Source organism: Electrona antarctica (assembly GCF_951216825.1).
Source record: "Electrona antarctica genome assembly, contig: scaffold_802, whole genome shotgun sequence".
NCBI lineage: Eukaryota > Metazoa > Chordata > Actinopteri > Myctophiformes > Myctophidae > Electrona > Electrona antarctica.
The window spans coordinates 14,520-32,432 of NW_027636934.1; the positions used below are offsets into that span (position 1 = coordinate 14,520).

Genomic DNA, 17,913 nt, shown 5'->3' on the forward strand with positions numbered 1-17,913 from the left:
CGCGCGGGCGTGTGTGTGCGTGCGCGGGCGTGTGTGCGTGCGGGCGTGTGTGCGCGCGGGCGTGTGTCCGCGTCCGCGTGTCCGCGTGTGGTTTTGGTAAAAGCGGAGCGAGCTAAAGTAAGCCTCTCTTCCATTGTGACAGAGCTTATGTAAACTTCATGGCCAAAACCGACACTTCACTCCATTGTTTGTGTGAGTTACGGTTTGTGCAGAGAGATGGCGTGGGGCCCTCCAGTAATCAAACCCAAAACATTACAAACATAAACAAAGATAAATAAATGCTCTCTTTATGAGGTCAGTGTCACACTGTGGGCAAACTATCAATCTCCACGCACACGCACACGCACACGCACACACACACACACACACACACACACACACACACACACACAACACACACACACACACACACACACACTCGCTCACTCACTCACTCACTCACTCATCCATTACGGTGTCAGAGAAGCTATACTAATGCAACCAAGAAGGAAATATAACATCACAACGGTTCCTATTGTCCTCTTTTCCTGTAACTCCCAGTTGGATGAGATCCCAATAGAAAGGCCTGAGTTAAAACGCACTTCTGTGTCGTAGTTTCACTTCCTTCGCTTTAGGTCTGGGAGTGTAAAGAGAGACTCCGTTACTCCTCTCTCTCTCTTTCTCTCTCTCTCTCTCTCTCTCTCTCTCTCTCTCTCTCTCTCTCTCTCTCTCTCTCTCTTCTCTCTCTCTCTCTCTCTCTCCCTCCCTCCCTCCCTCATTCGTCCGTTCGTTCGTTCGCTCCCTCTTTCTTTCCTCGTTTCGTTCTTCTCTTTTAACATTCCCAAATCTCCAACTTTCCCAGATCTTCTACATGGGTGGAACGATCATCCCTGGAATCACTGCTGGTGGTGGGAAAAGAGGGGGAGGGGGAACCATAGAAGAGAAAGAGAGAGAGAGAGAGAGAGAGAGAGAGGTCAGTCATGTGATTGCTGGGTTTCATCTGTCATCAAAACAGTCACATAACAGAAATGTGTTCTAGCATCTGGTGAACAAAGACAAGTCCCCCCTCCCCCGCTCCCCCCCCTCTTCCCTCTCTCCCTTCTCTCTTCGTCATGTTCCTCTCTCGTTATTTCTAAATTCTAATTCCAAAAATCCGAGGCCGTGAATCAAAACATTTTTGTAAACGCGCCGCTCACTTGGCACCCACAAAGACAAGCAGCGTTGGTCTTCGTGCAATAAGCGGTTCCACTGTATCAGCGATCGTTGAGTAACTCGCCTGTCATTGTGACACATAATTCAGACATGAGAGGAACACGAGGAGATGAGAGAGGCGATGAAGATGGCTCAATACTCCGATGGCAACGCACCAAACCCCGGCCGCGGCTGAACCCACGAGACCCGTTTGTGTAGCACTGAATTGTGAGTTATGTGTCACAGAGGTTCAAATGTGTTTTTTTATATTAAGGGTTCCACTGCGAAGAAGGAAAATGTATTGTATCTGCTGTAGAATTTCTATTATTATTATTATTATTATTATTACAGTTCTGGTGTATTTTGTCCAATAGCTTTGTAAATAATTTGTAACATTTTGTCCATGTCGGCAGACTGATAGTCCAGGCCAAACGTATACTGTAACCTGGCCTGAAAACTACATGATTGGCCCATAGGGACTACAATACAGTACTACAATAAGCACTCAAAAGCAAGGACTCAGACACTTGCTGAAGACGTATCTGGAGTCGGACATGCTTAGCAATTGTTATTCACATAGACCCATAAGGTCCACCTATATATGATTTGTCCGCCATTTTGAATTTTATGTAAAAACCTTCAAACTTCTTCTTTATATAAACCATAAGTCCATGCCATTAATTTGCAATATATAAAATCAAGGTACAGTGATAAAGCAACTCGAACATTTTCAGGGTGACCAAATAAATGATATCTATGTGGATACCTTGATATAGAAGAAAAACAAAACAAAAAACTATAAATAAAATCACAATCCCTTGCATGTTCAACGGCAAAGAAAAAATGAAATTGTGCAGAATACAGGCAAAAGGGAACATGAACACATGAACAGATGGAAAAATGACACAAAGTTTGGTCCATAGGGGGCGTTATAATATGCACTTAAAATCTAGCTTGAGCCCTGTGTCCAATTAAGATAGGTGACACTTGTTCCAGTTAGAGCCAGGAATCATGATGAAAACATGAAAACATGGATCCTGGCCCAGGATCCATGTTTTCATGTCTTTGTCATTCAGTGGAACCTGGTCCATTGCTGCCACCACTGTGATTATTTAACTCTTTAATGTCTTTGTCATTCAGTGGAACCTGGTCCATTGCTGCCACCACTGTGATTATTTAACTCTTTCCATGCCCATCATGTCTTTAACGACGAGTGTCAATTTGTGTCCTTGACGACAATGGTGATTTTTTTGACATTTTCTGGGTACAGACGAGGCAGTATTGTTTCCGTACAGGAGACGATTTAATTCCGCAATGGTGGGCGATCCAAAAAATTCCCCTCCATTCACTCCTGTTATAACCACAATCGTTAGCGGCGTTTTTCTCAGAATCTTTTCTCCATCTGCGCCTGGATTGGCAATTAGGTGATATTTGGACCTCAATGAAAAATCTTCGATGCCCTGCGGTTAGCATATTAGTGCTTCTAGCAGCACCGAAGGAGCTCCAGACTGGCTCAAAGATGGCGGATCGAGATTCTGTGCGAGCGCCTCGCATTGCCTGGTGTTTCGAGTGCAGAGGGAGCCGGGCACAGAACGCAACGCTGTTGTGCGAATGCTCGAGAGTTAATGTTAAAGAGCTAATGATCTATTTGTTGATATTCAGTGTTGGGTGTAACGGCAATATTAATAAGGGCGTTATATAACGAGAATACTTTTTGGGGTATCGGAGTAACCTAATGAGTTAGTTTGCAATTAGAGAAATCCTAACCTTTCCCTAAACAATGGCGTTACTAGTTACATTTAAGACCTATATTTGCCTGTTTTTTCTGTTGCCACAAAGTAAAAAAATAATCAATTTGCTCTGTTTCCTGAATGAATGAGCTCTGTCAACGGAGACATGCAGGCTGCTGCAAGCAGCGACACCGTTGCGGCCCGGGTGTTACACAGAAATCAGTGACCCATTATGCTTTGCAGTCTGTGGTGATTGCATAATGATTGTATTGTACCAAATTCAATAGGTCACCACATCTGGTGTGAGACCACGGCTCCTGTTTACACATTCCGTTGTCAACACGTGTGCGGAATGGCATGAGATTGAGGGAAGACGGATAGTTTATCCTTTTGTAAGGCTGTAGAAGTATTCACACTATTTTTGGGGAAAGGAGGAGATCAGCGCCAATACAAATTGGTGAAGCAGCGAGCAGAGCAGCTCTAGCCTGGCTAATAAGCCAGACTAATATCACACAACACTGTCGCGGTATATCAGTCTGGGCTGGCTCCACTTGGATTTCATTTCCCGGGGAACATTTTCTCTTTGACGCAATTGGTCAGAGCTACTGTCAGTCAAAGGTCTCAAGCATTGAACGTCACTGTACCAAAGCCCGCCCATATTGCATACCGTGTCCCGATTGGTCCGACCTGTTCTCGATTGTAGGAAAGAGGCGTGCTACTGAGCCTCGCCAGACCGAAATCCGCTGGTAGGCAACTTTTTTTTGCCAACGGCTGATTCGGTCTGGTTTATTAACCAGGCTAGAGCAGCTCCACAATACTGGTAGGCTGCAGTTTTTTTGTATTATTATTATGTTTTTCTCTAGGGTGGATTTTAATTGTCGTTAATGAAAAATAACGCAAAAATAATCTAACGAGTTACTTTTCTCAGAAGGTAATCTTGTAACGTAACGGGATTATTTTTAATGGCAGTAATCCAGTAACCTATAACGAAATTACTTTAGAAAGTTACGTTACCCAACACTGTTGATTTGTTATTCTTTTCTATTTCTTTATTTAAATTAAAGATGGAGTGCCATCATTTTTTTCCTTCCAGTTTTTCATGTGTTTATGAGGTGAGAGTACTTCATTAGACCCCTTGGTGTGGTTGTTATGTGCAATCATGTCTTCCCTTTGTATTTAAAGTTTCTTCCCGGGGGCTGAAACCTTGACAGTCAAACGTACCAATGGAAAAAACAGTGATATAGTGACATCACAATATCATTCCCTCCCCTAACCCCTCCCCCTTTATCATACAATCTGTGGGTGCGGCTTCAGTTCAGGTGGATCACCACCCATCACCACCCACCAGGCAAACCAGGCATACTTAATGAACTGGTGGGCGTGTCCACATAAAAACGACATTTTAACAAATACTGTACACTATTTTGAAAATGTTCTTCCTCCTTATAACAGTTCTAGTTATGTATACTTTGACTTTATGGTACACTTGATAGAAAACACACTTATGAATATGGTGCTAATCTTATGAAGTCAAACGTGGCCAACGTGGGAGGAAGAGCAGTATAATATTTGCTACATTATTTTACCACAAATGAATACCATGTGCATGCCACATCTTATTGTACAATACTATTCTATTGGTGTATTAACCTCTGTATCCCTTTGGAAAAGTAGCACGGTTTTTTTTTACTCTTTTGAAAAAAAAAATCTACAAGCTCACAACGTGTCGATGTAGATCAGCTAGTTGAACTATTCAAAATGTTTTTCAAAATAGTAAAAAAAAAAAAAAGGCAAAGAAGTTTTGGGATAAGGGGTTTAGCATGGACGTAAATACCTGATGATCGTGTTTTAGGCTGGAAAACAATCACGGCACTCCATCTTTAAATATTTTATTGCCACGAAATAGTAGAGAATGTGAAAAAGGGGATATTTACTCATGACCCATAAAAGAGTGTCCGCGAGTCAAAAATGGGCCCCGACCCAGTGTTTGGGTAAAGACTGCTAGGCAGATAGAGCTGATCCAGTGTTTGGGTAAAGACTGCTAGGCAGATAGAGTGTTTGGGTAAAGACTGCTAGGCAGATAGAGTGTTTGGGTATAGACTGCTAGGCAGATAGAGCTGATCCAGTGTTTGGGTATAGACTGCTAGGCAGATAGAGCTGATCCAGTGTTTGGGTAAAGACTGCTAGGCAGATAGAGCTGATCCAGTGTTTGGGTAAAGACTGCTAGGCAGATAGAGCTGATCCAGTGTTTGGGTAAAGACTGCTAGGCAGATAGAGTGTTTGGGTAAAGACTGCTAGGCAGATAGAGCTGACCCAGTGTTTGGGTAAAGACTGCTAGGCAGATAGAGCTGACCCAGTGTTTGGGTAAAGACTGCTAGGCAGATAGAGCTGTCCGTGTCCTCACCCTGCACACCTCTCGCCTCCTGCTCCCCCACCTCCTCGTCCCCCTCTAATCCCCTCCCCCCTGCCTTCCGTTTTACACAGGGGCCATCATGGGGGGAAGAATTTTTCATATAACATATTGGCTCCCTATTGATTCCCCTCCCCCTCCAATCCACTAATTCCCTGGCTATTTCCTAAGTGTCTCTTGTTGGGATTAAAGATCTAGGTGTGTGTGCGTGTGCGTGTGCGTGTGTGTGTGTGTGTGTGTGTGTGTGTGTGTGTCAGTGCACGTGTGCGCATGTGCACATGTGCGTGTCATGAGTATCTATGTGCATGTGTGTGTGTGTGTGTGTGTGTGTGTGTGTGTGTGTGTGTGTGTGTGGCGCGTGTGTGTCCGTGTCTGCGCGCTCGCTCGCGTGCGTGTGTGTGTGTGTGTGTGTGTGTGTGTGTGTGTGTGTGTGTGTGTGTGTCACTATGATCAGTGCATAGTGGTCAATGGCCTACGGGTCACTGTGGTCAACGCTCATCAACGCGGGCAGAGGAAGTGAGGAAGTGCTTAGCTTGGGTCTCAGATAAAGATTCTCATCCATCATCATCTCTCTCTCTCTCTCTCTCTCTCTCTCTCTCTCTCGCTCTCTCTCTCTCTCTCTCTCTCTCTCTCTCTCTCTCTCTCTCTCTCTCTCTCTCGCTCTCTCTCTCTGGATCTGAACACCAGACAACATCCTGCCCTGGCTAACAGAGAGGAGAACACAGTGACCCTCAGTCACCCCCCCCCCCCTCCTCCCTCCCTCCCCGACCATCAGACTCCGCTAGCTGGCGTGCGCAGGCAGGAAGTAGGAAGTGAAAACAGGAAATGAAACACATGTGGTACAGCATACTCTCTGCCGACGGGTCAAAGAGTGACAAATAAAAACACAGAGAAGAGGGGGGGGGGGACTTCGACTGATCTACGCAACGAATCGATGATGGGAGTGGAAGGAGTGGAAGGATGTGAGAGAAAAGACAGGATGGAAGAATTTAGGAGAAAGCGAGAAAGAAATAAAGCAATAAAGAAAGAAAGAAAGAAAGAAAGAGAGGGAACATACTTCAGGAGAACGCCAGGCCCTGCAGGGAGCTGCTGGACGAGTACTTGCTAGAGTCCACGAAAGACTGATCTACAGAGGAGAAGAAGAACGGAAAAACACTGGGTTAGAAAGACTGATCTACAGAGGAGAAGAGGAACGGAAAAACAGGGGAAGAAGAGGAGGTATAGGAAGGAGAGAGGGAGAGAGGGAGTGAGGGAAGGAAAGGGAGAGAAAGTCAGAGGATTGTTATCATAAGATTAGTGGGTTTTTTTTTCGTGTGCAGGGGGTGTATAGTGGTGCAACACGCGCTATAGTTTGTTGAAAACTGCAACTTTACATTTTCACGCCAGACAATTTTTCTTCCTCCTATACATTTTATTCCCAAGGAGGACGGAGAGATGCGGCACTCCAAAAAAATCCCTTCATTTCTTTCTTTTATTTAGAGCCACACGCAAAAAAATAAATAAAACAAAACGTGCTGATCCATTTTTGGCGTCGAGCCTTTAAGAGAACAAACCGTTTCATTCGACGCGTTGGAAACAGAAGCTCCAGATGTTTGTGATTCATTATCGAGAGAAATGCCACCTCCCCAAAAAAAAGAAAGAGAGAAAAAGCAGCGCCCGCTGTTAATTGGCTCACCTTGCAGGACGTTGCCGTTGCCGCTCGTACACGTGGGCGGGGGAGAGTTCTGGGGCCGGACGACCGGCGCGAAGGCGCTCTTCTGTTTGACGGCGGCGGACACCATGTTGGCCGGGGAGAAGGAGAAGATGCCAGAGGAGCTGTTGCAGTTGGACGGCAGGCTGCTGTTGGAGACCATGGTGGGACTGGAAGGAACGACTGAGAGGACAGAGAGAGAGGGAGAGAAGACGAGACACAAGGAGGAGGAGGAGGAGGAGGGGGGGACACGGGAGGAATGGAGGAGACAGGAGAGGTGTAGAAGGAGAGGATGACGGCAGGAGGGAGGGGAGGAGGGGAGGAGGGGAAGAGATGCAGACGGATGTAGAGAGGCCGTTAGAGAGAGGGTCGAGGGCAGAGGAGGGGCAGACGGGAGGAACAGAACGGGACTGGTCAGTGGAGGACAGAAGGGAAGGACGTTTGGACTCGGTTCAGCTGATTGGAAGATCACATTTATCTCATATATAAATATATAAATCTTTAAAGTTAATTCAATATTCTATAGATGATATAATAATACAATTTCAAAAGTGGGTGTAAAACTGAAAACGAAAATGATTTTCAGGGAAATGTTGATGACTCATCATGCAAAGTAATTCATATCTCTTGGTCAAAGCCAGCCATGGTGTCGCCCCTGCAGCTTGTTTCCAAGGCAACATGCGTATCACAAATTAACATACCGGTAATGCTTAAAAATGCACTTAACTGATACAATATAGCTACATAAAATTAATTGTGTTGGAGTACCTATCTCAAGTATGTTGTCAATTTTGATTTCAATTCAATTCACACACCCTACTGAAATGGACAGAATCCAATATGGCTTCCAAATGGTCATTTCATAATTATGGTCTAAACATGCTAGTATATTTATTTATATAGATTTCCTTTTTACTTTTGCCTTATTAGTGCCTCTTATTCTTTATTTTAAAATGAAGGCATATAACTACAATTTGTTCACACACTCTAATATACCTGGAGTGAACTTGGGATGTGACAATAGGCTGAAGTTGATGAACCGCCGTCAGTTTGATCAGCCAAACACAAGCTGGAGTTTATCTGGACAACCCAGTGGACAGTAGTCTCGCTCTGACATCATCCAATCCGTCCATCGTCTCTCCCTGGGTTTGTCTTTTGTCTACTAATACGCTAAGAGCATTTTACCCCTCAGTGATTTTACAATCAGCCGGGGCCGTATTTCACCTGCCCTCTGATATCTGCTTCTGCCTTTATTGTTGTTATTATCCGACGCTTAGCTTTTATGGCTCTCCCCGACAAATCCTCGCAATAAAGTCATAATCCATTTATGAAGGGGGTCTAACTAATCAATTAATGAAAATTGGACCTACAAAGGCGGGCCGAGGGGCCATTGATTGAAAGTGTCTGCGTGGGGCCGATGAGCCTGTTAAAATACTTGTTAACACCCAGGAATCAAAGAGCCGAAATGGAATTGCTTCTCTAGCAATTAGTTTATTGATTTAATCAAGGGTCTTTAATGTAGAGGGTGTGTGTGTGTGTGTGTGTGTGTGTGTGTGTGCGTGCGTGCGTGCGTGCGTGCGTGCGTGCGTGCGTGCGTGCGTGCGTGCGTGCGTGCGTGCGTGCGTGCGTGCGTGCGTGCGTGCGTGCGTGGAGGGCTCTAGGTGATCTGCTCTCCAGACCAATAAAGGGGGGATTTGCGTTCGACTCGGTTCTTAAAGAAACAGATGAGCCAGCTGAACTCTGAAGACGTCCTCTCCGTCCATCAATCCTCGTTTGCACCTTGTTTCTTTGTCTGCAGCCCCTTTTTAACGCCGGCTCTCAGCTTCTTCTGTTTGAAAACATTCACTTACTCCATCTTTTATTTCCTTCCTTTATTTCCCCCTCACAGCCTTTTATCCGAGCAGAAAAACGGGGCGAGGCAGGAAGAGGATATGCATGCGGACCGTCCGATATGGACAAGATGTTGCTAGCGTATATTCCCCCCTCTGGTCTACTACTATAGCGTATCTATGGGGTGTAGTATAGTGTGTTTACTCACTAGCATAGGGCGAGTTGCCTGCGGATCCGTTGAGGAAGTTGGGCGAATTGCCCAGGGTTGCCATGCCAGAGTTAGCGTAGCCATTCATGCTAGTGGAGACAGAGCTATAAGTGCCCTGCTGGGGGGTGGAGCTTGGGACATAGCCATGAGGAGACACACTGCTCGTACTCCTACTGAAACCTAAGGACAGGGAAAAGAGGGAGAGGGAGAGAGAACGGCAGACAGACAAGAGAGAAAGAGTAAATAGGGTGTTAAGGGGTATAGAAAATGCAACCCCATCTCACAGAAATACGGCGAAATAGCACAGAATTGCAATTCTGTACATACACGCCTAGAAAACCCCAAAATCCGTACAGATTACACGACTACTGTTTTGACCGTGACGGAGACGTGGCTTTCACTTGTACGGAAGTGCTATTTCACCGTGGCTGGGTGAGTTCGGGTTTGACATTATTTGCTATTCCATATCGGGTTACAACTCGGCCGGGGCTGAGTCGGCGGCTCTACCGAACTTCGCAACGTGGCTCAAGTTCGAGAGACGGCGGCCCTCCGTCATTATCTATGGGGAGGATTTCAGTGTCATATGTACGGATTATTGGGTTTTCCAGGCGTGTATGTACGGAATTGCAATTCCGTGCTATTTCACCGTGTTTGGGTGAGACTGGGTAGATGACAAGAAAAAGAAAATAAACAGCGATGCCTGCATGCAATACTGCAAATTCCTCTTCTATTCCAGGCTAACGGAAATGTCAATATAAGCCGATAGACATTTTTTTCCCCCTTTGAAAGCTCCTTTGACGGGGTAATGAGGGAATGAGAAAGACATAGACAGCAGGTAAGAGGGAATGATATAAGCGCAGGGAGGAAACGGCCCCGCAATCAAACGGCTGAAACAAGAGTCCTTTAACCTCGCTGGCTCCCGTCCAAAATGAGATATATTGATAAGGCAATTAACACTAAAAGGACTCTGCCAGCTTTCCTGCAATTTATAAGAGGAACACGGCCGGGGTGTTTCCGACAGGGACCTTTCTCTCCCCTGCTCTTCGGAGTGGGTCGGCAGAACATGAGGGAGGAAGGAAGAGATGGGGGGGAAGACCATAAATATACATCTCTGGCCCCAAACACTGACACCAGAAGAAGAAGAAGAAGAAGAAGAAAACAGCTGGAATTCAACATATGAGGAGTTCCTGCTCTCTGCACTATTAAGGCGGGACGTGTTTCACTACAACAAGCCTCGGGACCTCCTTCTTCTACAATTAAGACATCAGCGCCCTCCCGTCCCCCCGTCCCCCCGCCCTCCTCTGCAACGAGGTTTAAACACGGGGTGGAAGCGTCGGAACGACCCGACCCGGCACTCGCGTTCCTTCACATGTACTGTAAACGCATCGACACGCAGCGATCAAACAAAGAGAGCAGGAAGGAGAGGAACGGTTGCATGTGGTGGGGTGGGGGTGGGGAGGGGGGAGGGCTGGTTGGAAGTATTGAGACGTATCCGGAGGCTTGGTCGGTCCATCCACTCGCCTCTCTCTCTCTCTCTCTCTCTCTCTTTCCCCCTGATACAGGTGATGAATCACCGCCGACTGCACCCACATCTCTCTCTGTCAGACGGGGGGCAGACCCCGGTCTAATATACACCCCCCCAGGACCTGCTCGTATTTCTACAACCCATGCACTCCTTTGGCTCTCTCTCTCTCTCTCTCTCTCTCTCTCTCTGTGTCTCTCTCTCTCTCATATTCTCCACTCTCTCCTCTTCTTCTCACCCCCTCCAACAACCCCTCCATCTTTCCCTGCCACCCCCTCCTTCCTGTCCTCCTTTTTCCCGTATCTTAAATCACTCCTTCAAGTCCTTCCTCTCCCTTCCGACTGTCCCGCGTGAGAACTACAAATTCTGCTCTTTGTGTTTCCGATGCTCTGTTATCTGCCTCTCTCTCTCTCTCTCTCTCTCTCTCTCTCTCTCTCTCTCTCTCTCTCTCTCTCTCTCTCTCTCTCTCTCTCTCTCTCTCTCTCTCTCTCTCTCTCTCTCTCTCTCTCTCTCTCTCTCTCCTGCTCGCCTCTCAGACTACAAGCAGTGGTGGAAAGTAACTAAGTGGCATTTTGCTCAAGTACTGTACGGCAGCTAAATTATATAGTTTGAAACCAAATGGACCCTTATGGGTCTGTAGCTCTGAGAGTGTACAGATGTACACTTTGTACACTCTCAGAGTTAAATTAACCTTTTTTTAACATTTTGTAACATTTACAGTATAAATTGGGGGTCCCAGAGATAGTTTGGGCAGTTTGGGAACCACTGCTGTAGTGAAGTAACATTCAAAGGTGCTTTTACTTTACTGGAGTATTTCCAATGTATAATACTTTTACTTCTACTCCAAATATTGTACACTTACTCCACTACATTTATTTGAAATGAAAACATACATTAACCACTTAATTTTGGCCATTTGAAAATAGCTGAGCTTGTAGATCTGCTATTTTCAAAATATCTTTTATACATCTGAAAACTTCAAACGAGACATTCTGCACAATGACTACTTTTACTGTTGGTAAGTAAAATTTTTATTGATGCCAATACTTTTGTACTTTTACTCAAGTACATTTTGAAGTCCAGACTATTTACTTTTAACAGAGTATTTATATATTGTAGTATTGATACTTTTACTTAAGTACAAATTGAGAGTACCTTTTCCACCACTGACTAAAAGTCAAGTCACACACTGATATAAACAGCTGTGTGTGTATGTGTGTATGTGTGTGTGTGTGCGTGCGTGCGTGCGTGCGTGCGTGCGTGCGTGCGTGCGTGCGTGCGTGCGTGCGTGCGTGCGTGCGTGCGTGCGTGCGTGCGTGCGTCTTGTATAGCATTCCCTGTTCAGTTTGCTCACCCTGGTTGGCCGTTTGTCCGACGTCCGACTGGAAGGAGTTGACGGACATCATGCCAGAGTGCACGGAGTTACCGCCCAGGCCGCTCAGCTGGTTGTGTCCACGCGGCACCGTCGTGTACAAGGCCTCGGCGATGTCCGCCGCCCTCTTCAGAATCATCTCCTGACATCATGGAAGACGAGATGTGACAGAATGGAACGGAACAGAAAAAAGAGCCAAGAAAGAATTATAATAATACCATAAATATTAAAGAACAGGACAATGACAACACCACACAATAGAATGGATTCCCTGAATTTGTTAACACTACATTAAGTGTGTTTAATAAGATGTGCTGAGCAGGAAAGTGTGTGCTGTTGAGTGTAAACTCCTAGCAGAGTAAATGTACACTCCTAGCAGAGTATTTAGTATTTAGTATTTATTTATTCAGTACAGTATAAAAACAATACAGTGAACATACAAATATAAGAAGGGTAAAGTGCTAGGCTGAGGCAAAAAAAGCCCAAGGGGCTTATACAAGGCCTCTACCTGTGTAAAACACAATTAAACATTGTATAAGACATATAGAATATTCAGAATACATGATGAACAAAACAACAAAACAACAAAACAACAACATGATTAGAATACTTGGTTATCTACATGATTAGAGAAAAGAAGAGATAATACAAATAAATATAATTAAGTGAATGTACACTCCTAGCAGAGTGAATGTACATCCTAGCATGTGTGAATGTACACTCCTAGCAGAGTGAATGTACATCCTAGCATGTGTGAATGTTCACTCCTAGCAGAGTGAATGTACATCCTAGCATGTGTGAATGTACACTCCTAGCAGAGTGAATGTACATCCTAGCATGTGTGAATGTACACTCCTAGCAGAGTGAATGTACACTCCTAGAAGAGTGAATGTACACTCCTAGAAGAGTGAATGTGCACTCCTAGAAGAGTGAATGTAAACTCCTAGAAGAGTGAATGTGCACTCCTAGAAGAGTGAATGTGCACTCCTAGAAGAGTGAATGTGCACTCCTAGAAGAGTGAATGTAAACTCCTAGAAGAGTGAATGTGCACTCCTAGAAGAGTGAATGTGCACTCCTAGAAGAGTGAATGTAAACTCCTAGAAGAGTGAATGTGCACTCCTAGAAGATTGAATGTACACTCCTAGAAGAGTGAATGTGCACTCCTAGAAGAGTGAATGTAAACTCCTAGAAGAGTGAATGTGCACTCCTAGAAGAGTGAATGTACACTCCTAGAAGAGTGAATGTGCACTCCTAGAAGAGTGAATGTAAACTCCTAGAAGAGTGAATGTGCACTCCTAGAGTGAATGTGCACTCCTAGAAGAGTGAATGTACACTCTTAGAATAGTGAATGTACATCCTAGCAGAGTGAATGTACATCCTAGCAGAGTGAATGTACACTCCTAGAAGAGTGAATGTACATCCTAGCAGAGTGAATGTACACTCCTAGCAGAGTGAATGTACATCCTAGCAGAGTGAATGTACATCCTAGCAGAGTGAATGTGCACTCCTAGAAGAGTGAATGTACACTCTTAGAATAGTGAATGTACATCCTAGCAGAGTGAATGTACATCCTAGCAGAGTGAATGTACACTCCTAGAAGAGTGAATGTACATCCTAGCAGAGTGAATGTACACTCCTAGCAGAGTGAATGTACATCCTAGCAGAGTGAATGTACATCCTAGCAGAGTGAATGTACATCCTAGCAGAGTGAATGTACATCCCTCTCTCCTGATCTCCTCTCTTTATATCCAGTTTTTGTTTTATTCCACTTCTCCCCTCTGTTTTGGCATTAAAGATGATAAAAGCTCCTACACATTCCCACGTGTGTGTGTTTGTCAGTCTTTTCTACAGACCCAGCAGGGTGCCGAAACACCGCCTTTGATGCTGCCAATGTCCAAACCACGAACATCTAACGCTTTACTCCAAGGCAAGATACAAATGTTTTGGGTTTTAACATGAGTCCACTTGTCTATGTGTGTGTGCGTGTGCCTGTGCCTGTGCCTGTGCCTGTGCCTGTGCCTGTGCCTGTGTGTGTGTGTGTGTGTGTGTGTGTGTGTGTGTGTGTGTGTGTGTGTGTGTGTGTGTGTGTGTGCGTGCGTGCAGCACGTGCGCACGTGTGCGCGCATGACCTACCTGGTTGTTGTGCGGCATGCCGTACAAGGCCTCGACCAGGTCTGCTGCTCTCTTTAATATCACCTCCTGCGATCAAACACAGCATGGGGGAGGAGGTGAGATCACCGAGCACCACAGAGCACCACACGCCACAAAGAGTTCACTCACCTTTATTACATTTCAGCTCTCGCATTGTGCCGCGAATGCAAAAAAGTAGAGCGAGTGTGTCAGAGAGAGAGAGAGAGAGAGAGAGGAGAAAGGAGCACACAGAGAGGGGGAAAGAGGAGAGAGAGAGAGAGGAAGAGAAATGGGCTTGTCCTGACACTTGGTTGGTAGCCAGGCGGTCATTCGGGAGAGAACAGAGAGAGGAGAGAGAAAGGGAGGGATGCCGTAGCTGTGAATAAAACATGAGCCTCCTGTATCTCTCTATCAGTCAACCATCTATACAGCATCTCCTCCTCCTCCTCCTCCTCCTCCTCTGGTGCTGTCAGCAAGCCAGCCAGCCCATGGACCTCCTGATGTACTGTACTCCGCCAGACATCCATCTCCTTTAACTCAACACCTCGCCGGGCGACAGCCGGCGTATATACGTACGCACGTGTCTGGCTTCATGTGTGTGTGAGTGTGACTCAAAGAGGAGCCCCGTGTCCTGGCCTGTATTAACCCCCTGTCATCATCTGCCTCCCTAACACCTCAGTGTACGCAGTGTGACAAATGCCCAACATCATTTGTCCAGGTGTGTGTGTGGTGGGGGGCGGGGGTCGGGTGGTAAAGAACCCAACCGCCGAGTGGAATTTCCCACATCAAACATTTATCTATCTGTGCCCCCACCCACCCTCTCCCTCTCCCTCTCTCTCTCTCTCTCTCTCTCTCTCTCTCTCTCTCTCTCTCTCTCTCTCTCTCTCTCTCTCTCTCTCTCTCTCTGCACTCATTTCCTCTCTCTTAACCTCCCCTCTCTCCCGTTCTCTCGCTGTATCTCTATTCCCTCCAATCTCCTTGAGTGTATGAGTGTGTGACACTGGCATGGTCGTCAGTATACGTGTGTGTGTGTGTGTGTGTGTGTGTGTGTGTGTGTGTGTGTGTGTGTGTGTGTGTGTGTGTGTGTGTGTGTGTGTGTTGTAGACACCAATAACCCAACCAAACCCTTTTTAAAAGTTAATGTGCCGGGGCCAGGATATGTGCTGGAGGCGCGACAACCAGAAAATTGCAGCCCCCCTGACCCCCCCCCCCCCCCCCCCCTCCCTCCCTCTTCTCTTTCTCCTTCTCGTGTACCCTCTCTCTCTCTCTCTCACACACACACACACACACACACACAACACACACACTATGCACTATACCCCTCCCGAGTGTATCCCTCGCTGCGAACAAGCCCCGGAGCATGTGTGCTCTCTGTTCCACGACACGCCGCCTTTCAATCAGACACACACACACACACACACACACACACACACACACACACACACACACACACACACACACACACACACACACACACACACACACACACACACACACACACACACACACACACACACACGCGCGCGCACACACACGCACGCACACGCGCGCTCCCTCGCGCGCACGCAGGCGCTCAGAGCGAACGAAGGCACACACCCAGGACATGACGAGAGGGTCAGCAAAGCAATAAAGATTGTGGAGCGCTGTCCAAGGTGCTAAATTCACTCAATAATGGGAGCTCTGCCTCTGTGTTAACCTCCCATTACCGTGCGCTGTCTGGAGGGGAGGGGAGGCGCGGAGGCACACGGGCTGAGTGGAGGACGCCTGCTTGGGGTGATTGAGAGACACGCGGGGCCCTGGAAGGTAAGTGGTTCCTTAGTATGTATGCGCTGCTCCGAACACCCCCACATCCCCCCCCCCCCTCCTCTCTTCTCTCTCTCATTCTCTCTCTGGTTTTCCTCGACGCCCCATGCCTCCCAGGGATAGCGAGATATAGCTATAGATGGATGGATGGATGGAGAGAGGGAGGGAGGGAGGGAGGGAGGGAAGGAGGGAGGAGATGCAGGAGGTGAAATGAGGGAAGTCTGGCATTAGGACACAGGCGGCTCCCCCGCTGAACGGCATGGTGGATGAGACAAACCTTTCCCTCGCTCCTTCCTCCTCCTCCTCCTCCTCATCTCACTCTCTGTTCTCTGTTCAATCACTTCATTTTCCAGCTTTTTAAGATTGCCTGCATCTCTCTCGTCTTAGATGTTGTTCGCAGCATTTCTCTCTCTTTCTCCACGCCTCCCTTTCTCTCAATCATATCTCCCCTTCTCTCTCTCTCTCCCCTTACCCCCCCCCCCCCCCCCCCCGCCTCCCCCCCTCTCTCTCTCTCTCTCTCTCTCTCTCTCTCTCTCTCTCTACCAGGGCTTCTCTAAGTTGGTGCCCTCTAAAAACGGACCTTAACTGTTAAACTGAGTTAAACTGTACTTGGTGCGTTCTTTTTCAGTCTCTAAAGTCTCTTCACCAAAGATAGCCGATCTCTAAGCCACAATGCGTCACGTTGCATTAGTAAATCATCGCTACCTCGCCGGTTACAATAACGCTTCAGATGACTTCAATAGACGGTAGCTAAATTTAGCCTCCGCTTCAGTTTTTGGGGTTAATTTTGGGGCCTTCAAAATAAAAGTCCCGCCTGAATCCCGTGGCAGGGAAGGGGACGACGACAGACTGAATCAAAGCTGGCAGTAAATGAGTTAATAATATGACAAAAGGTGCTATGAAGGAACAATGTAATTCAGGAGGTGCCGTGGATGACAACGTTATTTACAGGAGTGACCTGAGACTAAAATGTTTGAGAACCACATGCTCGATACCTCCCGTTCTCTCTCCATACCTCCATCTCTCCCCATGTGTCTCCACACCCACTGTCTCTCTCCATACCTCCATCTCTCCCCATGTCTCCACACCCACTGTCTCTATCCATACCTCCATCTCTCCCCATGTCTCCACTCCCACTGTCTCTCTCCATACCTCCATCTCTCCCCATGTCTCCACACCCACTGTCTCTCTCCATACCTCCATCTCTCCCCATGTCTCCACACCCACTGTCTCTATCCATACCTCCATCTCTCCCCATGTCTCCACTCCCACTGTCTCTCTCCATACCTCCGTCTCTCCCCATGTCTCCACACCCACTGTCTCTATCCATACCTCCATCTCTCCCCATGTGTCTCCACACCCACTGTCTCTCTCCATACCTCCGTCTCTCCCCATGTCTCCACACCCACTGTCTCTCTCCATACCTCCGTCTCTCCCCATGTCTCCACACCCACTGTCTCTCTCTATACCTCCGTCTCTCCCCATGTCTCCACAGTCCACACCCACTGTCTCTCTCCATACATCCGTCTCTCCCCATGTCTCCACAGTCCACACCCACTGTCTCTCTCCATACATCCGTCTCTCCCCATGTCTCTACACCCACTGTCTCTCTCCATACCTCCGTCTCTCCCCATGTCTCTACACCCACTGTCTCTCTCCATACCTCCGTCTCTCCCCATGTCTCCACAGTCCACACCCACTGTCTCTCTCCATACCTCCGTCTCTCCCCATGTCTCCACACCCTGCACTGTCTCTCTCCATACCTCCGTCTCTCCCCATGTCTCTACACCCACTGTCTCTCTCCATACCTCCGTCTCTCCCCATGTCTCCACACCCACTGTCTCTCTCCATACCTCCATCTCTCCCCATGTGTCTCCACACCCACTGTCTCTCTCCATACCTCTGTCTCTCCCCATGTCTCCACACCCACTGTCTCTCTCCATACCTCCGTCTCTCCCCATATCTCCACACCCACTGTCTCTCTCCATACCTCAAGGCCCCAGAGTGGCTGGCCAACGTTGAAGCTGTGCTATACCCTATACTGGCCA

General features: G+C 47.1%; 1 protein-coding gene across 1 annotated transcript; it reads right to left on the bottom strand.

The window, feature by feature from the left end:
- Positions 1-744: 744 nt before the first annotated feature.
- LOC306919621 (transcription factor COE1-like) lies at positions 745-16,943 on the bottom strand (the record flags this gene model as incomplete). The annotated part of the gene is made up of 7 exons (XM_079532376.1): positions 745-881; positions 6,368-6,436; positions 6,986-7,183; positions 9,039-9,218; positions 11,915-12,074; positions 14,066-14,131; positions 16,881-16,943. The coding sequence occupies 6 exons, from the start codon at positions 16,941-16,943 to the stop codon at positions 6,369-6,371; spliced, it is 735 nt and encodes a 244-aa protein (XP_079388502.1). The 3' UTR covers positions 745-881; position 6,368.
- Positions 16,944-17,913: the final 970 nt, after the last annotated feature.